The 23,108-nt window shown below is 46.6% G+C and overlaps 1 protein-coding gene across 2 annotated transcripts; it reads right to left on the bottom strand.

Annotated features, from left to right (window-relative positions):
• Positions 1–3,382: 3,382 nt before the first annotated feature.
• LOC108920297 (uncharacterized) lies at positions 3,383–22,870 on the bottom strand. Of its 2 annotated transcripts, XR_003797195.1 has the most exons (4): positions 22,471–22,870; positions 8,431–9,886; positions 4,291–7,022; positions 3,383–4,191 (listed from the first exon to the last, which is right to left on the bottom strand). XR_003797195.1 is itself a non-coding variant. In XM_018728928.2 (2 exons), the coding sequence occupies exon 2, from the start codon at positions 9,858–9,860 to the stop codon at positions 8,664–8,666; it is 1,197 nt and encodes a 398-aa protein (XP_018584444.2). In that variant the 5' UTR covers positions 9,861–9,886; positions 22,471–22,870; the 3' UTR covers positions 8,285–8,663. The 2 variants fall into 2 exon arrangements, 1 of the variants encoding a protein (XP_018584444.2); XM_018728928.2 differs by lacking the exons at positions 3,383–4,191; positions 4,291–7,022 and having other exon boundaries at positions 8,285–9,886.
• Between the last annotated feature and the right edge of the window lie 238 nt (positions 22,871–23,108).

The raw sequence follows: 23,108 nt of genomic DNA, 5'->3' as shown, positions 1-23,108 counted from the left end.
GCTAAAGTGGAAATGAGCTGTCTGGGCTTGAGGAACTGTGAGGTTTTGGGAGCTCTGTGGAGAGGACAGACTAGAGTGCGAAAATAAACACCAAAATAGCTTCTTTGTGTAATACTCGCTCTCAATATGCAGAGGGCAACGTATTGAAAAGTAACACCATGTCCCTGTTTTGAGCGGTTGTCGGTAATGCATGTGTTTCACGCACAGGGTTACCACTGAAAAAGAGCCAAAAAAAAAAGGTTTTGTTTCTTTCCTTTCGCAGTAACAGCTGCAGGTGGGCAAAGTGGTTCGCAGTGAATAGTCGCTTGGAGCTCTTGCTCTCCCTACCATTCAACACCTCCTTCTCACTTACTTCTCCGCTTCCTTCCTCCTGCCTTCTGCGGAGCAGGATCTGGAGGACGGGAGTCGACGGTTCCCCACAAGACACGCCATATGGCCATCACACAGGAGCTTTCGCCATCTCCATCAGCATCGAAACCAATCGCGGCTCGGATACATCATCCTGGACAGGAGGCTGTGCTGTTTATTTGTCTCCCTAAGGGGCGCCAGTGTTCCCCAGGGAACAGCATGATTGCGCCTTGTGTGTTGGAGGACTGACTCACTCCAGCTCTGCATCCTGTTGCTCATTCAGGCAGAAGCTCTCTGAAGGTACACTTTGGAGATATGAGCGAGGTGGACCATAGGGCTCAAACGGAAGGGGCGGCGTTTGGCTCAAGTCTAACCGCATCGCCTGCGTTCTGAGCTTCGAAAGCCAGAGGAGATGCAGTGGATAATCAACACACATGGAACAAATACATATATTTTTCATTTATTCATTTACTTATTTATTTGTTTGTTCCCTTGCTGCGACCCCGACGAGGATCGGTGGTTACTGAAAACGGGCGGATGCATGGATGTTCTCAAGCTCGTGTAAGGTGTAAATGTTCATGCACCGTAACTTCATGATCATGCCCAGATAAGCCTTTACACACTGCTACTCCTGTATTGCATATGAATGGCTGTGTACGTTGTTTTAAAAAAAAAAAGTGTAGGGAGGCGATCAGAAATCGTCTATTCTGAGTTTCGTGCACCTACTTGAGCGATGAACATCGGTGCATAAAGTGGAAGGAAAAAAACTAGGCTCACTTAAGAATCACATGTCTGCAACTATGCCTCTTTCTCCTGATGTAATGTACAAATTGTGAATTCTCTGAGATGTACGTCGCTTTGGAGGAAGGCGTCTGCTAAATGAATAAATGTAAATATGTGGATTTTTTTAAAAAAAAAATTGCTATAGACTGCATTTTGGAAAGTAGCATGGTGATGCAGTGGGCGAAGTTCGTGCCTCGCAACTTCTGAGCTGTGTGTCCAGACATAGGTTCAAATCCTGTAGAGTTTGTCTGTTCTTCCCATGTTAGAAACCCAACGATAATCATTCTCTTGTCCCCTCCCTTACCCTAATACCATGTGAGTCGCTGCTACAAATAACATTCAGTATGATGACACTTAACCCCTTTTCAGTTTCAGCTACTGTTATTAATTTATATATTCTGTATAATATATATCTGTTTACTAGAGCTTTCTTACATTCGCATTTGACCTTCATTGTGCTCTTAACACAATATCATTTCACACTAGCTAATGATATTGTATACTATCATTTCGCACCGCGGTGTAGCAAGTGATAGGGAACAAATTAGGTTTTCTTGAGACTTTCATGTCTGCAGCTATGTCTCCTGCTCTCAATGTAATGCAGAAATTGTACTTTTGCTGAGATGTATGTCGCTTTGGACAAAAGCGTCTGCTAAATGAATAAATGTAAATGTAATATAAATGAATAAATATGCTTTTGCAAGGGGGTGTGGTGGTACAGCAGGTTGAACCCGGGCCTGCTCTTTGGTGGGTCCGTGGTTCAAGCCCCGCTTGGGGTGCCTTGCGATGGACTGGCGTCCCGTCCTGGGTGTGTCCCCTTCCCCTCCAGCCTTGTGCCCTGTGTTGTTGGGTTAGGCTCTGGCTTGCCGCGACCCTGCTTGGGACAAGCGGTTTCACCAAATGTGTGTGTGTGCTCTTAACACATCTTTCATGTTTTAAATTAAATTCTCATGGACTCTGGATACTGAAATTAAACATTGGGAATGAAATGAAAGCAAGGACTGAATTCTGTCACGGAATTGATAACTGCTCTGGAAAAACAGGCTTTGAATGGTTAATTCACACTTTTAAGAATTAAGGTAAATGTGTTAGAAAAACCCCATGGACAAGCTCAAACACGGACTGCAGAAGACGGTTGTAATAGCCGTCTTCAAGCACTATAATGAGTGACCTGGAAACCCTGGAAAGACAAGGCTATTGGAGCTGTGAGAAAATTCCTCCTTGCTGTAACAAACTGGTTGTCACATATCTGGCTATGAATCTGTGCAGACGGCCAGTATTTAATCACCAGGGTTTTTATCTGCAGGCTATGATGGGGTTACACAGGAACCAGACGTTGGTAGTAATGAAGTGAATGTAACTCATTACTCTGCTTAGTTAAATTTCTGGAAAAATTGTGCATTTCGCAGTAATTTCTGGAATTGATACTTTTTACTTTTACTCAAGGAGATTTGTAAAGCAATGTATTTTTACTCCATTACACTTCTAATAACCCTCTTTTTGCTACGTTTCAATTTTTCACCTTTAGTTTAGCATTTCATTTCGCATTACTTTCCCTCCTTTCAAACAATTGTCTCTACACCGTGACCTCAATGCATAGATAATAAAACCCCTTATTGTCAGCTGTCTTTGTCTATATAAACTAGAATTATGAAAGTTGTTTCACAGTTTGTCTAAAATTGTTCTGCAATTGAGTTAATGAATAATTCCTATTTTAGCAGTTTAACATAAAGAGTGCTGCAGCAGGAATTGCTCTTTGTATTCTACTAACATCTAAATAGCTTGCGTTTTAAAAAGTTATTAGTTGTAAAACTGGAACTCTTCTTAAATACATCATTATTAGTTTCAGCGATTAAGGTGCAGCTTAGCATAGTGGTTAGAACTGTTACATTTAGACCTAGAAATTGCAGGTTTGAATCTTGGTTATAGTACCCTTGAGCAAGGTAGTTATCAAAAAAAATACTCTAGTAAAATAATCCAACTGTATAAATGGGTGAATAAATGTTACATTGTAAACCACTTTAGAGAAAGATGATGGATAAATGTAATTTGTGTGTTCTCCCCTTGTTCATGTGGGGATTCCTCCTCCATCAGTCCAGGGACATATGAGTTGGTGACTCTCATGTCTTGCTGTGTGTTTAATTGCTCTACTTTACTGATAGATGCATGAGTGTAGGGTAGCTGCTCTGCTCTGTTATACACACACAACACCTAGCTTGAAGAACAGACAGCTGGTAGTGTAGTGCTTAGAGCTACTGCCTTTTGATCTAACAGTTGCAGGTTCAATCCTCCTCTGGCTGTAATACCCTTGAGTAAGCTAGTGACCCTAAATTGGTCAAGTAACATCACCCAGCTCCATAAATGGGTAAAAAATTGTAAATAGACTAATATTGTAAGTCACTTTGGAGAAAAAGCATCACAAAAATGTACTTTGAACTTGGAAGGGTCAGGATTTAGGAGTGCTGACCTGTCCTGCAGTATCACCTCCAGTAGAGAGGGTGAAGCATTTTCCACTGCCGGCGCTTTCAGTAACAACTGTGGTGGGCTGTTTCCTCAAAAACACTCTCTGCCGGCAATATGGAGAATAATACTGGCACTCAAGACAAAGACACAGACATCAGCTACTTTGTTGCTTCTCCCAAGTCGGCTGTGGTGGCAGCGGTTAGCTAATCCATCATCGAAACATCTGTCTTGGGCAAATTACGAAACAACATAATGGCTTAGTGTCTCCTGCGGATTCGTGAATATCGCTAGTCCAGCCTCGGAGTCCTGCGTTGAGTCACCAAAGAATTTTATCCTCTCAAGCCTGTTGCTGAGGAAACAGCCATGACACAGATGCTCTGGTTACCTTTAAAGGCTCCGACGGACGACGCTCGATTTGTTTGAGGCTCCTAAGCTATCCATACACGACACTTCAGCGCCACATGGAAAGCGGAGATAATCAAGCGGTATTCACCTGATAGAGTGCTGCAATTCATCGTGAGGTTGACCTTCTCCCAGCCGGTACGGTTTTGTCGGCCTTGCTGTAGATCCGCGCCACGAGCGAGACTAGCTGCTCTACTGCATTTATACCAGAAGGAAAACCACCTGCTCATGCTAAGCGAGACAATACTCAGAATCCTGTGCAAACAGAGCATTATAAAGCGGTCAACACCCTACCTTGTTTGTGTTGTGTGCGCAAGTGGAAGACAGGTGTGCGAAGGTCCCGGGCGAGTTAGCCGGAGGGAGTCGGGGGTGAAGCGGGGAGGGGCGAGGGGAACAAGTCAGGTACGGGCATGAGGGGAGGGCAGCGAGCAGCGGCCGTGACAGAATTCCTGCAGAGAAACAGCTGCGTCAGGGTTTATCGGATGTTCCCCAGCCCATTTTACCTCTGACTCATCCAGATATAATCATCCTCATCTGCAGATACAAACGATATTAGCATATATATTACGCCACCCCTCTGTGCCTCAGAAGAAGAGCCAACATGGATGACTGGCGAAAAGATATCACTCTCCGGCCTGGCGCTGAGAACACAGAGGGCCGGTGGTCAGGTTCACCCGGGGAAAAAGAGAGCAGTGAAATGAATGTAACCATGCTGAGGTGGTGCCTATTATTCAGACCGCATCTCTTCAGAAGGCCTCCGCTCTCATATTGCACAGTTTACAGATCTGTATTTGAACGCATCGACTTTTTTGGCTGACGTTTTTCTCCAAAGTGGCAACGTTAAACCATTTGCAACGATGCACGCATTTATGGCTATGGGGCAGTTCAGAGAAAGTACCTTGCTCATAGGTACTACAGCAAGAAGTGGGATTTGAACCTAGAACCATCAAGCCAGCCGCACAGACCACTACACCACCTGCTTAGCCGCACAACACAAAAATTTGAAAAACACTTTAAAACACCATATGTTCACATTTCAATCGAATACTCCGATGAAACATTCTGTGATAAGGTGTGTGGACAACACCAAACCTGGTTTTACAGAAAATTATATTAAAACCAGCAATAAATCTAAAACTGCCCTATAAAATTGTTTATGTAAATTACATTTCCATCAGCGGAATGAAAACACACAGGTGTAAGCTTTCATTTTTTTTTGCCGTGACTCTTAAGTTTGTACAGGTCAGCAACTCCTTCCGCTGCCCCCTGTTCCCAAACCTCCCTCGGCTGCCCGCTGCCCTCCGAAACCCAACTGCCACCTGCTGTTCCATGAAACTCCCCCCACCGCCCAGCGTCCTCTGAAAGATCCTCCCGCCACCCGCTGTCCCCCGAAACACTCCCTGCCAAGCCCAGTGCCGGTCCCGGGGCAAGTGCACTGCAGGGGAGCCACTGCCAGGTGGCAGCCTGCAGGCGCCTGACTCGTCTGTGGGTGGCGCTCATGCAGGACACCCCCCTGCGCGGTCACAACAGCAGAACGGCACGGTTGCATTCTGCCACTGCAGAAGTCTGACTCACAGTCTGCAGAAGAGAGCACGGTGCCTGTGCTCGGAAGATGCCATTTATTGCCTGAGATGCTCAAGAGCCCATCAGCGCCCAGTTCTACATGCATGTCAAGTGTCAGCGAAACAGCCTTGTGGGGGAATACAGACTGCAGGAGGAAGGCCGTTTCCATGTTGATTCGAGGCTGCCCGGCACGTCAACCCGCGTACGGACAAAAGGGAGGGACGCGGCAGCACCCGGGCAGGACCGGAGCCGCATTTAGCCAAGCGAAGCCAACATCTGGACCCCATCCAGACCAGCGAGTGCCATCTAAACACAACATGCCTCACTGTCAAGGGCACTCATTCCAGACAAGCAAACCTGTTGAGCACAACGGCTGCCCAGCGCGCTCAACGAAAACCACATTTACACATGTATTTCCAAGTATGTATCACAAAGAGTGAGCATATGCTTTCCCAGTGGTATTTGCTTCCCACAGAGCAAACCGACAGACCAAAGATGCCAATAACGAGAAATTGCTGACTTCTAAAAGCACATATTGGCTGGAGCTGGAGGCTGAAATATTCACCTGCAGTCTTCGCTTGAGCCACAATATTCTTTTTGCTCTGGATATTAGATGGTTATCGTTCCAGCAACATTATGCTGTAGGCCTTCTGCAAAAAAGTTCTCTTTTTTTAGGTTTTTAATGAACTGCCAGATAATACAATTATCTCTATTTGACAGAACAAGGAGATCGTAAAACCCAAAGTCTCTGAGACATTTGCGCTTAAGAGCCGAACGGAGGGGCTTGGTTGTGTGCCAGAAGAGAAGAGAATGTTTGCCGGTTTGCTCACCGTCCGCATTATCGCCTGTGAGGCCTGGGCCTCGGCCGGACCTCGCCAGGCTCCGCGTGCGCCGCGCACAGCTGTGGGCGACAAAGCAGCTTACGGCGGATTGCGCGGGCCTCATGAATTATTCAACCCGATCGCAAACAAACTGACCATTTACATAACAGGCCCATGCGGGGCCCGGTTGCGTGGGCTCGGCGTCACGAGGCCGGCTAAGGAGCCGTGGAGGGGGGGGCCGCGCGGTGCAGGGGCAAAGGAGCGAGCCTGATAAGGCGCCTGTTGAGGAGCGCCATGGTGTTTCGGTTAATAATGCGCACACTGCGAGAAAGACGACTGCGAGATCACTTTCCCGCATATGAACGCTCACGTTCATAGGATATGGTCCCCCATCTTCACAGCACTGCGTTTTTGTGACCATTTAAATAACGTGAACATTTCATGACCGGCAGAGCGCTTACCTGAGCCACCGAGTACAGCACACGTTGTACAAAACACACACCGAGGCTCACGTTGCTCATTGAAGTCTTCAGGTTTGCCTTCTCTCTGTGTGCACCAGCTTCCTCGTGTAAACCCCAAGCTGTTACAAAGGCCTCCTCTGGCTGAAGCTCCAGGTGGCTGTCAGGGGGTCACCGCGCACATCTGTCAGGGATGTAACAGGGAAGGATGCGTATGGACTAACAAGGTCAAAGCCAGAAGTTTGATTCATTCACTCCCGCTAATCTCTTAGTGCACCACGGTAGCAGTGTTGCAGAGCCACTGACGGAAAGCACAGGGCACACGGTACAGGTCATCAAAGCACGGGAGAACTTTCTGGAATACCGCAGCAACGCAGAGCACCCCGAGGAGGCCGAAACAGGCACGTGTAGAACGTGAACGCGCACGGAGGCACAGCGGAGGCTGACGACAGTGCGACTCATTGACACACAGCGGAACCTTATCGAGGACCTTTCAATTCCTAAGGTAAAGCCTACGCGTAGTACCTGTGCGGTACCGCACGTTACAAGCCCTAGGAAAACACCGGCGTTGAATCAGACAGATCTACCATTTCGGTGAGTCCACAAAGCTTTGTGTACACCGTATTTCCCTTATCTCTCAGAATATTCAGTCGGGAAAAATATGATCTTATGTACACTCTAAGCGCTGTAACATAGTCAATAAGGGAGAATCAGAGCAATGAATTGACTCAAGAATAAAAGCACTTGTTAAAGCAGACACAGTTGTCTCTGCTCACGTTGCTCTTTCTTGCTTGGCCACTTAAAAATGAATGAACAGTGAATACAGCGACCTTTCTGGAAGCGATGCACATTTTTGCAAGCTGAGAGCACGGCCACAAACACAATCTCCGCAAATGAGTTTAAAAAAATGGCTGGTTTAAGGGTATAATTACCGGCGAGCTCTGTGACGCACGTCGGTCTTCATTGTCATTGTTCTTGCTGGACAAAGCAATTAAAATCCAGACTTTCCCAGGTATGCATAAAATAATGCGGTGCTACCAATCACCTGCACAGTAATCTGTCAAAATCCTGAAGGGTCCAAGTAACACGCTGTTGCATGTATTATATGTCAAATCAATTAATGCACTATGCCAATTATGTCATTATGTCAATTTGCATGATAATGACTCACTTGATAAACATTAAAAAGTGCATTTAAATTCCACCGATGGGAGAAGGTTAATCAGTCTTTTGAGAGCTCAGATAACACTAATACACTGGGATGTTGCATTTGATTAATGCAATTCACAGAATCACTCAATACTTTCACACAAGTTCTTGAAATAATCTTGCACCTTAGTCAAAATTTACATGAGAAAGGTTTACAGTATTTGTCATATGTATTAAGAGGAGAGCCTCTCCTATTACTCTGAGTGAGATACCTATGTTATTTCACTTACGGGAATTATGAGAATATCATGCAACAAATTAATTACAAATGCTGTGTTTAAAGTGAACAAAATATAGAAATGAACAACAGTCATCACTACCATGGTTTGGCTTCGCAAACAAAGATTTAGAAAGGGGACTGCCAACGTCTGCTGTAAGCTCACTGGTGGCTGACGAGGCCAATGCGGAACAGGCAGGTCCGGCAGCAGCGGCCGCATGGGGACGTCTGTTCTGGGTTTGGTGCTGCAGTGTCACATTTCTTCCTCCATCTCCGTTTGTCCTCAAGACCCGCCTACGTGCGTTCTCGAAGGAGGAGACAGCCTGGTGAATGGTTTGTCTCCAGGCCTCACGATCAAAGGCTAGAGCAGACCACTGGCAGTGATCAATGTAACAGCCATCAAGGGATTTCTCCAGAGAGTCCTTGCACCTCTTCTTCAGTGCCTCTCTGTTGCGGTGGCCAGTGGTGAGTTCGCCATGCAGCACAATCTTGGGCAGGCGATGATCCTCCATCCTGGAGATGTGCTCTGCCCAACACAGCTGCATCTTCATCAGCATGGCCTCTATGCTGGGTGACCTCTGCCTGTTTGAGGACTTCAGTGTTGGTGATGAAGTTATTCCAGTAGATGCTGAGGATGGTGTGGAGGCAACGCTGATGGAAGCGCTCAAAGAGTCGCAGGTGGTGACGGTAGGTGACCCACGACTCGGAGCTATAGAGTCGAGTGGTCAATACAATGGCTCCGTACACACTGATCCTTGTGCATTTTTTCAGATGTTTGTTGTTCCAGACACTTCTGTACAGTTTGCCCAATGCACTGTTTACCTTTGCCAGTCTGTTGTCGGTGTCTTTGTTGACCTTGGCATCCGAGGAGATGATGCACCCCAGGTAGCCGAACCGGTGGACTGTCTTCAGCTCTGATTCGCCTATGGTGATATGGGGAGGGTGGTAGTCTTCCGGAGGTGAAGACTGGTGGAGAACTTTTGTCGTCTTCAAGCTGACTTCTAGCCCAAATAGCTCGGCAGCCTCTGCAAAACAGAATGTTATAGGCTGCAGAGCTGTCACCATGTGGGAAACAAGGGCAGCATCGTTGGCAAAGAGTAGTTCTCGGATAAGATGCTCCACTGTCTTGGTGTGGGCCTTTAGCCGCCTCAAGTTCAACAGGCTGCCATCGGTGCGGTATCGGATATAGACATCATCCTCGTCATCAAGGTCTACTGTGGCCCTTTGGAGCATCATGCTGAAGAAGACTGCGAAGAGGGTCGGCGTGAGGACGCAGCCTTGCTTTACACCGTCGCTTATTGGGAAGGGCTCTGAGAGGTCTTTGCTGCGTCTGACTTGGCCACGCTGGCCTTCATGTAGCTTGATAATCATGTTGAGGAATTTTGGAGGACATTCTAGTCGTTCCATAATTTGCCACAGGCCTTTTCTGCCCACAGTGTCAAGCGCTTTGGTAAGGTGGACAAACGTTACATACAGTCTTTGTTTTGTAGTGTGAGTAAAAATGGTTTCTTCCAAGCTCCAGTGGGGTGTTGGGTGTTGGCTTCCGTCTCCTTGTTGAGCTGCAGTTGAGCGCTGCCGACTACCCTGGCCTATCATCAGCTCTCTGTGCCAACGGGAGGACTCTGAAATGATAGAGGAGACAAAAAGGAAAACAAAGTCAATGAATGCAAAATCTGAGTAAAAAAAGATATGCTATGCCTTCTGGGATCCACCTGATCGTGATAAGCAATAGTCAATACCTGCAGACCGGTCGATGAGCCCTGAAGTCCACAGCTGCCTCCAACGACAGCAATGTTTAGCTCAGCGCTCTCCACTGTAAATGAGATATGGAGCTCGGGTCCCACAATGCAGTGCGATCCACAGCACAGGATGGTGCAGCTGCCCCCGATGACCAGACAACAGACCACACGTCCATCACTACTGCATGGACCAGAAGGAGATTAGGAAGCACAGGGGGAGGGGGTGCAGCGAGTACACAGAACCAGATAGATGAGTTCATCTCCTGCATGCATCCTAACAGTGATCTCCTGCCTCATAGGACCACATGATGTCACGCTGCTGCTGTTGTCAGTTTGCTACAATAAACAAATATATAGGTTATGGCAGCACACCGTAGCGCTGTAATTCATGAACCCACGGAGCTGTATGACTGATCAACCCTGAACAAAAGCTGTGTCATTTCCATTGTTATGGTTTCCCCACCACACATTCCTACACACATGTAATCAAACTGTAATAGCTTTCTTATAAAGTAAAATAGAATATTAGGCATTTTTCATCACTGTTGAGAAGAGGCGGTTGCAAGGAAGTGCTCCTTTCCTCTAGTCCCCCCTAATTAACTTAACTGGATCCAGTAGGGAAGGTCTGGTAGCGAGAGCACTCCGGTGTGTAATTTATATTTACTAGGCATCTGAGGACATCTCTCCTACTTGCTGGATTTAAGGACTCAGAAGTTTTTTTTTTTTTCCCCCGTCAACCCTGTTCCAACTCCATGTAAATGGCCTCGTGTTCCTTTAACATTCCTTCCTTCCTTTTCTGCTGAACACAGCGGAATCTGCATGTGTCACTGTTATAGATGGAGGTAATGCTTTCACTGTGAGCTGTTACTGTTAAGAGAAAATAACAGCCTCGGTATGCCCAGTGAATCGGTTACGCTGGAGTAGAGCACAGTGTAAACCTTGAACATAAAAATGAAAGCGGGACACTTTACTGAACGGGAAAAACAGTGTAGATTTTACAGAGAGATTAGATTAACCACGGCTTGATTATCTGACATTGTGTGGTGACTGATTGCTTTCATTTGCGTCCTGCTAGATAATGGATTTAAGGCTATCATTTCTATTCATGTAATTCTGCAATGAATGCTGAATCCGCAGTAAATGGTTTTGATTTTATGACAACAGACCTAATCGATACCTCTAATTTATTCCTGGGGATATTGGTTGGCCTCAGTATAGTCACAGCTTTACAGACAGGAAGGTCAATGTATACTGCAGTATTTAATAGTATAATAATAATCTACTGATGACACATTATCACTTTTCTTCATATCAAGGAAAAAAAACCTTGTCCTGAATGTGAAGAACATACAGTATGTGTGAGCAATGTGAATAACATGCTTGATAACCACAACACACAGGCTGAAGCTGCTTGTCTCAAGCCAGGTCATGGTGAACCAGAGCCTAACTTGGCAACACAGGGCATAAGGCCGGAGGGGGAGGGGACACACCCAGGATGGGATGTCAGTCCATCGCAAGGAACCCCAAGCAGGACTCAAACCCCAGACCCACCAGAGAGCAGGACCCAGTCCAACCCACTGTGCCACCGCACCCCCTGATGTATAACCCGTTACACTAAAGGAGGGACAGAAGCAGAGAGCCTTGGAGCTTCTCCCCGGGAAACGCGGACGAAACACCCACTGTTTTCTGTTCTGGTTTCTTCCTGTGCCTTTGGCAAAGGGCCTTGTGACACCCGAGGGCACGGGCAACACTCACCTCCTCAGTTACCGGCCACACCTGTCCCAGAGACAAGGATCAGGGGCGGCCGTAGGATTTAAATGGACAGATTACACATCTGGACTGTTTTATGTTTTTAACAAAATCCACAAATCCATCCTGTTCTGCCCCAAACCTGACACTCCCCAGTGTACCGCAGGACTGTACCCTATTTTTGTGTTGATTCTTAAAAATAAAAGGTTCTTTATGGCTCTGTTCTGCTCTTCCTTTGGAAACTGCCCTAACCCCATGGCACACAGCAGTGGGAAGGTATTAACAGGAATGGACAGAAGTACAGAGTGGGAAGCATCATGTATAATGTGGTAATACCGCTGTCCTTACTCTGCTGCTCAGTAACGGAGAGCGCACTGTAGCGCTCTAGTGTCGGCCACCAGCAATTAGTCTCACAATATTTTAGCCATGAGTGATAAAGTACCCTATCGTGACACTCGGTCTGCTGTGGGTCCGACTACTCGTTCCCAGGTGTTTGATGTTCTGCATACAGTCAGCGAGCTCTGTTCCCTAGACATAATACCACCACTAGAGCTTCACCGCATACAACCAGCAAGTGCCGAAGGAATGAACGCAGTGAGAACAGGTAGAGTCGTGGGACAGGTGGAGCTGTACGACATTAAATCAGACACAGACGTAGGAAACGCGGGGAACACCCAGAGCACAAGGGATGGAAACGTGAGTGCGATCAGGGAGGGACACGCAGCAGAAAAAGCCAGAGAGAACAGGTGACACTGGAGAAACGGAAGGATCGCTACAGGGGAGGGTGGCTTTTTAAGCAGTCATTTAAATACCCAGCTATTCAAATACTCATTGAGTCCAGAGCCAAGGCCTCTAATCACCAGCCTCTCTCAGATGTTTGCATGCTGCAAGGAAGGCAGCCATGGCATCAAACAGCAGGCCCTCTGGTGGTCAGTCATGCTCCACACACCCACAGCGTGTCAAGGAAGGGGAGGAAGTGTGTTTCGTCAACCCTACCGCAAAGTCAATGCCAACCTGCCAGTGGCCACTCGCAGCAAGTGTGCGTGCTGTACGCTGCCATTTGTCATAAAAGTCCACTGCGGTTCATCATAAATCTGCCCACAGCAAAAACGGGACCGCTGAACTCTGGAAGGCTTAGGGCTGAGACTTCCCGCACACTGCTGGAACGGCAGAGCTGCTGAAGGAAAGCGTGCAGGACGAGCATGAAGCTTTGGATCCTTGTCTGTATTATTTTGGCTAAGGTCTCACCTGCTGTTTTGTTCAGAGCAATTTCTCCTCTCAGCAGTGCACAATCTGCCTTCCTTCAGCATTCTCTTTCCCTTCATGGCTCGTACTTGTTCACTACTGCCCGCCTTATGAAGGCTTTACACAAGAAACATGAGGCTCTGAAGAGGGAATCATTCTCCGTATAAACAGCTCAACGATGGCCACATGACACCCTGTTCCTGGGTTAAAAGAAGGGCAGCTCCCACACACCTTCCCACTCAGATTTCTGGCATGCTCTTGTAAACACAGACATATAGAGGGAGGACAAAATAAGGGAAGCAAAAAATATACCAATATTAGGGAATAAACAAGTAGGGCCACCCTTTGCCTTCAGAACAGTTCCAGTCCTTCTTGGAATGCTGTCATACAAGTCTTGAACTGCATGTTGTTTTGATATTGCACCGTCCTTCAAGAAGAAAAGCTTCATGTTCTTTGACAGATAAAGAAGGCGGAACTGTACCGAACACTGTGCGTTCAAGAACTTCCTTTAAAGGTTCAGTGATGTTTAGATCTGGTGAGTGGGGAGGTCATGGAAGGTGCGGAATTTGTTTATCAGTCTGTATGGGAACATTATCATCCTGGAAAATGGGAACATCATGAGGGAGCAGTGCTTGCGTCAGAGGGGACATCTGGTTCTGTGAAATGGCCTCCTGTTCCTTGGCTGTTACATGACCATGCAGAGCAATCGTCTCATGACTTCCACGAGATGGTGCCCATACCATTACAGACCCCCACCATTTTCAATAGTTGGCAACAGACATTGTGGGTTGAAAGCAACCTTTGGCTTTGTTGAAACCTGCCCGGAAGCAGGGTAAATACGACCATATTAATGACCATAATCGATCGTATTAGTTATTCGTTAAGTAATTTTACTAATATTATATTTACCATTGCTCGAGGGTCCAGGTTTTGTTCTCCTTACAGCAGATTACACGCTGGTCTTGAATGCAAGTGGTTTTGGAATGGCAGCCCTACCATAAATTCCAGTCTTCATTACATACAGATTTTGTTGTGACTTGGTCACCGAGGCGCTGATTCCAATCTGTGGTCATTTTTGAGGCTGTACTTTTGCGGCATTCAGCAATCATCCTGTTAAGTGCTTGTCTATCCCTGTCGCTGACCTCTGACTTACGTCCACTCTTCCTCTTTGTGATGCAGCTTGTCCATGTGTGGGAGATGCTCTCATTATTTTGAGACTGTTCCTCTTGATATATTAATTTTGGAGTTTTTCCTGACCAATGTACTTGCAGTTAGGGCATTGACAGTCAACGTATTTAGAACACTTAGTTGCCTCATGTTGGTGTGAAAACTCACATGTCGAACTGTCAATTGTCATACCTCTTTTATAGCTGACACACGTTGCCAATTGGTAATCAACCTCATGCGACTTACCTTTGCAGCTGTCTTTGTATTTGTGATTTAGATGCTTCATTTTATCCACCCCCAGTAGGAAGAGTTGAAGGGTTAAGCGTGCCAAGAGCGATCGTCATTCACGTTATCAGGTCAGTCTATCCCTCCAGCTCAGGGCTGTCAATGCCTAACAAAGACAGAGCCACTGAAACTGCTCGGGCTGGGCCTCAGCTTGTGTCTTGTGCGCTCCCAGGGAAAGAAATAAATAAATAGAAGGTCATCTGTGGTAAAATGCATAAATTATGTATCCCTGTCATACAGGATAGATCTCGATTTGAATCTCTGAGACAGGGCACGCAGAGTAGACCTCAAAAACAGTTGTAAGGTATAAATATTTCATGAGTTTTTTTTTTTTCTCTGAAAAATACAAAAATAGATTAACTGCTGGTTGTATTTTCTGAACCTTCTTATATTTATTTGTCCCATTCTTCCTAAATGGTCAGCTGAGACTCCTTGAGATGCTTAAGAGCAGAGTCTAAAAGATTTGTACCTCGCGGTGTGGAAGAAGGCAACATATTTGCTGAATGTGCCGCTTAATTTATAGTCGCCGTCTACGCCCATATGAAATGCAGAGCGTTACTCAGGTAATATTGCAGACTGGCAATTCATCAGCAGTCCTGCCGCTGTGTGACAGAAATGAGGGGTGGTCACATGATATATGAACAGCTGCCCATTGCGCCTCCAGGCTGCTCAATCCCCACCTAAAAACCATCAGTACCCTATAAATCGCTTAAGGGACACAGCACATTCCCCCCACCTCCGCCAGTAAAGTGGCCGTTTTGCGGTAACTGCGTCGTGTGACAGATTTGCACAGAATTTAAGTCTCAATCTGCCTGCTGTCGTCGAGTGATTAACAGCATTTTCAGAATGCACACCCACCGCCCGCCCCCCCACTGTACTGTGTTTCGGACGAAAATCTGCTTTGCGGCAAATCCTCTTTACGATACATTTAATGACATCACATGCTGTACATGGCACTCTCTCGGTATAGATAGATGCTGCAGATGGATGCTAATAATGTGAATGATAACTGTTGGCACGCATCTCGGGCCCATTCCTTGTGATTTCACCCAGACAAAAGCAAGACTGCGCCAGCGATAACATTTATCATGCATCTAGCAGGCCGCTAATGGGAAACAACACTGAAGAAAGCACTTGTACTCCCCCACAACCCCCCCTCCCCCCCCAACCCACCCCCGTGCCAGGGTAGGTCTCGAAGACTTGTGAGGAGAACTTGACGGAACACCTCCCCCGGGAGGCCAACCTTTCAAACCCGCTCCTTTGCAATAAACAGAATTTAAATGGGACTAAATTTAGAAGCTGGCATTTGTAGAGTACATTCTTTCACATTTGCGAGTCTTAAGTTTAGGCACAAACAACTTGTAATTCATTGTGATTCAACAGATAAACAACAGAGGAAAATAAGCGGTGCGCCGTTAACCACGAACGTGCCGTGGCTTTCCTCGGCCGACGAAGGACCTTTGGTGAAAACAGCCGCTAAACACCACCTCTTTGACAGACGGTCCATAACAGGGTTTAAAGGGGCATGAAACACTTGGGCTGGAACATACACGTTCCCCTGCTCAGTTTAGCATAAAATATTAATCAGATCATTTGCGATCTGTCTGCTAATGAATACAGAAGTGGATGTCAGAAGACGGGCCCAGATGCCATTAAGTTTTAAAGAGGGCCAGGGATCAGCTTGCCCTCCTGGGACTCCCGTAGACTGGGAGGAAAGGAGGCTGGGATGGAGGGACGAGGTCTCCCAGTCGGAGCGAGCAGCCCATTCCTGTTCAGCTGGGGAACGTTCGACTCCATACTGGTAAAAGCCCGGAGCCGCAACGAGCGTGGCGCTGGACAAATAGCCGCGACGTAACAGTATGAATCCGGGAGTCTTAAACAACCGAAGATTTTGTGAGCGTAGTGTCGTACTCTGAAAACAGGCCTGATTTCTTCATTCTTACATTTACATGCATTATTTAAGTGTTTATGCAGTATAAGCATTGGGCATACTAAAACAATCCATTGCACTGATTTCAGTGAAAGGATAACGAATGCAGATGTTAAGGACAGTAAAAATACGTATCGTATTTTTTCCAACAGTATATTTAAGTTGGAAACGTCAGGTTCCCAAGGTTCCCAGCCAGTGAAAGCAAAGTTGCTGGACGCAACCCTGAACTTTTACAGAACCTTCCAGTTCTGTGAGCCTTCCAGAGTTTAATTGGCCCCATTCCATAGCAGGGAGAGAGTTTAAGTTGGTTTGGCTCGTGTATAAGTACTTTGTGCAGTCCAGGTGTCTGCATTATTCATTTGTAGCAGTGGAGAGAGGCAGGTGCTCACTGTGACATTTTGCGACCCGTTGTTTGTAAAGAAAGCGGCCAAGCTGGCAGGGAGTATAGTGGGGGGCGCTCTCCCTTTGACGTTTCTAAAGGGTGCGGCGGGTAGAGATCCAGCCGGTCAAAACCGAATACATACTGGCCGGCTCAGTCATCGCTCAGCCCGCACGGGGTTGTCCTTCGCAATTCATGGCACAGCAAAAGTAATCTATTAAAAACCATGTTAAATACCGGTCGTTGTCTTTAACATTGTTAGCGATGTAAGGTGATTTTGTGGTCTTCAGTTTTTCAGATTTGTTCTGCAAAGCTCTTTCAAATAAAATTCAGTATCTAAAGAAATAAAACACAATGGGGGGTGTGGCGGTGCGACAGGTTTGGCCAGCGTCCGCTGTGCGATGGGTCTGGGGTTCGAGCCCTGCTGGGGGTGCCTCGTGATGAACTGGTGTCCCCTCCCGGGTATGTCCTGTCTCGGCCTCATGCCCCGTGTTGCCAGGAAAGGCTCTGGCTTGCTGTGATCCCACTTGGGCCAAACAGTTGAAAAGGTTGGTTGGTTGGTTGGCAAACAGCCCTACCTTACACTGCAGGCACATATGGTATGTAACAAAAAGTTAGGAAGTAGAGCCCAAAGTTGTCAAATTGAAATAAAGATTGCAATAAGACTGAGAGGCCATCGCATTAATTCAAAGTTGAAAGCATCATTTGTTAACTGGAAAACAGAACATTTAACAGCCCCTCCCAAGCAAGGGAACATAAACATTACGTTGCTTAGCAAAAGTGACCTTCGTAAACATTATAAACGTTCTAAACAGACAGATGCAGGCTTGCCGTCCTTCTTACAGCTGATTTAATAGTATTAAGTTGTAACGCCGAAGACTGTCATGTTTGATGGAACAATTCAGCTGAGCTGCCTGAAATACCTCTTTTAATATTTGATTGTATACATACACGATCTAATGGTGCAGCTCCACATTTACTGTTCTTTGTTCTTATCGAAACTCTCATACTGACACTCAGGACAAGGAGATAGTGAGTAGGAGGCAATGCAACATGACAGTTGGTTCAATGCCAGGATTTCTTTTAAGTTAGAGTTCCATGAAAGATAAAAACCAAAGGTTCGGAACACAGGCAACTGACAGCTCGTATTTAACCTTGAGCAACTGGTAACACTTTCGCTTCTCATTTGAATACAACAGAAATGCACACAGAGAAAGTGAAATACGCAATCAGATTTGACTGGAATTAAGTTTAGTGTGTATTTTTTCAGCTGCAGTGCCAAGATGAAAAAAAACAAACTGGATTTGTCAGACTGCATCATTGCGGACCAAATGGTATTTTACTACAGTACTACGCTGTGATTCATTTATTAATCACAGTATCCCTTTTTATTTGTTAGATAAGTTGGGTATTAGGTGTTCGGCTACGCTGGTTACCATTTGCACAAGCGATTTCTCCCAGGATGCCAGCTGCCTCCGTGGCTGTTGACTCATACCGAGTGAGGCTGTGATGAAAATATGAAGTGCACCTCTTTGTTAACGTTCATGTTCTTTTAATGACATTTTTAAAATATCTGCCATTATTTTGGTTACCACCTCAGAAAAGCAGAATGCGACTTTCACAACTGGACCTACAACGCGAAAGCCAAATGCTGGTCAATACGACGTGCCTTACGTCACGCAATACTTTTTCAAATACGACACTGGAATTGATACCCCGATGATGAGTCATCGTGTCAGTTGGGTTCACGTATTATTGGAACTGCCACAAATTGCGTATGTACGACTGGAATCTGTCAACGTGAAACGCTAAAATAGGCTGCTGATGTGGTAAACGTATAAATTTGACTAAACTTACTTGCTGGTACTTGCTCCGCTCCTGTAAGTGTCGGTGTACTTGTGATTTAAGATGCTGAGCTACTCATCACCTAAAGGAGCTCTCCACACGGCCTCCCATAGCCACCCCCCAGCTTGTCCAGTTTCAGTCAGTCACTGGATTTGTGGACATGCTTTCAGTGTCTTTGTGCCTGGGATGGCCTGTCTCCAGCTGGCTGGCTGCATGTCTGCATGCCAATCTGTCCACGCTTGAATCCCGGTCTGCGCCCGTCCGTACCACACACTGCGGCCTCGGTCGCGCTGGTATCGATTACCCAGTCTACCATCTGCAACGAGGCACATGCATCTCGTACACATGCAACGTGTGCGTGCTGGACTTGGCAAAAAAAAATCATTAACAATGGAGGCTGGAATGAGAGGAGCGGGAAGAAGATGTATGAAAGAATAAGAATAAACGGAAAAGTGCGTCTTTCGGCGCAGGGGAGAGCAGCGGCCATCGGCGTGACCGTAGAATGAACGTTCGGGAAAAGCTGTAAGAACGACGCACCGCGATATTAAGCAGAAACCTTGTCAGAGGCGATTATTCATCGATTCACACAGTTGTTACGGCCTGTTGCTCGCCCTGTCCCCAGAGCCGCTGGCACGCTGTGCGAAGTGCTCCACGACGGCAACGATTAAATGCCATGGGTGTGATCGTACGCTTGGGCCGCGGAAAATTTACAGGAAGAAAAATTACAGAACCATTAGGTTTTGAACCCACAAGCTTCCATATTAATATTGAAAGACAAAAGATTGCGTAACACACCATGACTCATGAGTATTGCGATGCATAACCTCAATCTTTGGCACGTCGATGTCCCAGAATGCAGATATTTTTATTTCCTTTGTTCCTGTTTTTTACACTCTATTTATCCACACTAAGGTACAGGTCACTGGGGTCATTGGTTAGTTTCCATTGCCAACTAGTCCTGCAGAATAAACCTAAGCACACAAAAAAAGAACTGCACTAGTACTCTAGTAATACTATCTTTGAATTCACACTAATGTGTGACATGTCACAGATTTAACAATGAACATGTGATGCTAACTGAGATAACGTCTCAGTAACTAGATGATGGGCAATTTCACAGCCATACAAACTGATGTTTTTACCTTGTAACCCATAACTAGACCGTCATCCTTTACAGTCGGACAATTAATATGATTTATATTTATTCATTCGGCTGACAATGTTCTCAAGAGCAACTTATAACGTTAAGCTACCTACAATTACTTTCCCATTTATACAGCTGCACAAGGTTAGCGGAGCAACTGAGAGTAAGTACCTTGCTCAAAAGTACTACAGCAAGGAGTGAGATGCAAACCAATGACCTCTGAGCTCTGACCACTACACTACCTGCTGTCCATACCGTACTCTAAGTAAAATGATTAATGTAAGTAAAGTAATTTTTTGCAACCATATATATACACCAGTAAATTGTGCGCCGCTTCTGCAAAACCCCAAATATAAGTCTGTGAAAAGGAAGTCCACACTTTCCATGATCTATCCATGCGCCACAGATCACCAGGAACTCCAGACAAAAGAAGCAGTTTTTCACTGTCTGCACTCTGAGACGAGGAGAGATTAGAATAGTCTATTCCCATGTTCAACTCCGATGCTTCCAATACTAAATTTTCAGCAACTCTGCAATCTGTGAAGCTTGGTTATTGATTTACCAACTATAAAATCACTCAGACACTGACACGGACTTTTAAAACAACAAATGAGAGAAAGCAATCGGTAATAAAAATGCATGTAATCATATGCCATCGCTGGATTTTCTTAGTCTTTGGTAATCCGTTAACACTATGAAGGCGTCTCACAGAGCCTGGGTGGTGCGAGAAGACATGGGTTCGATCCCCGCTCAGTCTGTGTGGAGTTTGCATGTTGACCCCATGTCCACATGGGTTTCCTCCGGGTGCTCTGGTTTCCTCCCACAGTCCAAAGACATGCTGTTCAGGTTCACCCATAGTGTGTGAGTGACAGAGAGAGTGTGTGTGTTCTACTGATGTATGCATGAGTGACCAATTGTAAATAGTGTATCTAGCAGAGTGTAAGTGACCTTGGTGAATAAGGTGTGTGGGTTGATAACACTACACAGAGTTCATTGGAAGCCGCTTCGGAGAAAAAACGTCCGCTAAATAAATAAATGTAAATGAAACAGAATAAATGCTTATTTTGTATTCCATTGTAAAGTATGAGTAAACATCTTATACATAATTCTGACATATGGGGCAGAGTGCAGATGGAGAAACACTGCTGTCTCCTGTGTTATTATGCATAGACACCTTCAAAGAAATAATGTCTATTTCTATGAGGATATAGTATTTGTGGATTCGCACTGTTTGTTCGGTGTTCTGTATGTGACTGGGCTTTCTGTCTGATCTGTGCACTGCATTTAGACCATTCAGTCACGATTCATTCAATGATCTGCCTGTTATTCCAAGCACAGCCACTCATATTCTCCCGTTGTCGGTTTTAATTGTTCACTTGTGAGGAAAGGTCATTTGAAATCGAACCAAGCTCCACGTCTGTCTGATCAGATTGTGTCAGACATGCGATTGTAGGGGACAAAAATGGGCAGCGGCGCTGCTAATGTTCTCCAGCACCCTGAGCAGATGCAGGGGCCAGGTGCCGGCTGGCGTACTATCGATCTGGTGACGCCGAGAGGACTGCTTTGCGTGACCCTCTTGTGTTCGCTCATCTGAGTGGCATAGCTAATGCTGGAGGGCAGGAACAATGGAATCGAACCGCCCGGTTAGACGAGCGTAATGTCACAGCAGCTCCTGCCGGCGGACTGGTGAGGCTCCTCCCCCGTTAGAAGAGCGCAATGTTAAATTTGGCTTCTGCAGGAGGGATGCTGAGGGCCTGACCATTGTAAGGAGCACAATGTCAAAGCAGCTCTGCAGGTCCCATCACCTTCCAAAGCATGTAGAGGAATTTGGCGCTGCACTGATACTGCAGTGGAGCACTGTGTGCTGCAAACTGCCAGATGCAGAGATGTTTTCATTAACACATGTCCCCTGCATGCCAGCGCCCACATGCCTCTACAGCGCCCACATGCCTGTACATCGCCACATGCCTGTACACCGCCCATACATCGCCCACATACCCGTACACCGCCCACATGCCCCTACATCTCCCAAATGCCTCTACATCGCCCACATGCCTCTACATCGCCCACATGCCCCTACATCGCCCACATGCCTGTACAGAGCCCACATGCCCCTACATCGCCCACATGCCCCTACATCGCCCACATGCCTGTACAGCGCCCACATGCCCGTACAGCGCCCACATGCCCCTACATCGCCCACATGCCCGTACAGCGCCCACATGCCCGTACAGAGCCCACATGCCCGTACAGAGCCCACATGCCCGTACATCGCCCACATGCCTATACATCGCCCACATGCCTCTACACCGCCTACATGCCCGTGCATCGCCCACATGCCTGTATACCACCCACATGCCCATACACCACCTGCACACCTACAGTGTGTGCCTTCCAACACACTTCCTGCACTCCTGCATCATAGATGTCACGAGTATATATGTATTTGCTCTAACCATTTATGATTTTTCACTTAACACTAGTATACATGTATAGGTGGCAGGTAGGTTAGAAACAACGGGAGCAAAAGCAATAAAAGAACCAGGAATGATATATTAATGATATATATCCAAGAGCACGATCAAGCACATATAGGCTTAGATTTAATTTCTAGATGTGTTTTTGGATGTGATCCCACTAATGTTTAGTTGCGCGAGCTCTGAAGTGTCATTGTAACACAACTCAAACAGAAATTGAATGTTTGTTTAGATCGTCGCACTTGCCTCCATTTCATGGCGCTGGACACGTGCCACATGGTGACAGACTGCTCCCACACTTGTCGCAGAAGCCTCATCAGTCTCCAGGAGACTGACTGGGAGAGCCGCACGGAGCCAAGGAGGCTGGAAGAGCTGCAGTTGTTCCCTCGGCGGCGAACAGGGCGATGCAGCTCCTCTTAAACGTGTCTGGTAGCGCTCCCATGCCCACCTGCCCGCGTAATTGGACGGAGGCGCGCGGTTGTTGGCGCTTTGGTGAGACAGAAGCGGGAAATGTTGCTAATTACGAGCGAAGGCTTGATGATTATGCGCAGGCAAGCTGCGAGCAAGGGGCAGATTCCCCGAGTCGGCGCCGAGTCTGCAATCAAATGGGGCGCGGGGCACAAAGCCTAGCGCGGCATTTCCGTATGGCAACCGCAAGGGCGATGAAACGCCGACGGGGGTTTGGCCTCGTTTAATAACAGCAGCGCGCACGAATGCTCGCGTACAACCTGCAAGTAAATGTCAGCGAGCCATTTCAGCGCCTCTCCACGTTTCTCCCCCCGAGGGCGTGAAAGAAACAACAGCGACAACCCAGGCTCATCCCGCCTCAAAATAAACACTCTCATCTTTGCCCAGCGAGAGGTAAAGCTGTGTGTCAGAGGCGA

This window comes from Scleropages formosus, chromosome 21, assembly GCF_900964775.1.
Source record: "Scleropages formosus chromosome 21, fSclFor1.1, whole genome shotgun sequence".
Taxonomy (NCBI): Eukaryota; Metazoa; Chordata; class Actinopteri; order Osteoglossiformes; family Osteoglossidae; genus Scleropages; species Scleropages formosus.
The sequence above is the reverse complement of the archived record's forward strand: the minus strand, read 5'-3'. Positions and strand labels throughout refer to the sequence as shown.

Bases quoted from the DNA above. Each gene is read 5' to 3' on its own strand.
- LOC108920297 (XM_018728928.2), bottom strand. From the start codon at position 9,860: ATGATAGGCCAGGGTAGTCGGCAGCGCTCAACTGCAGCTCAACAAGGA.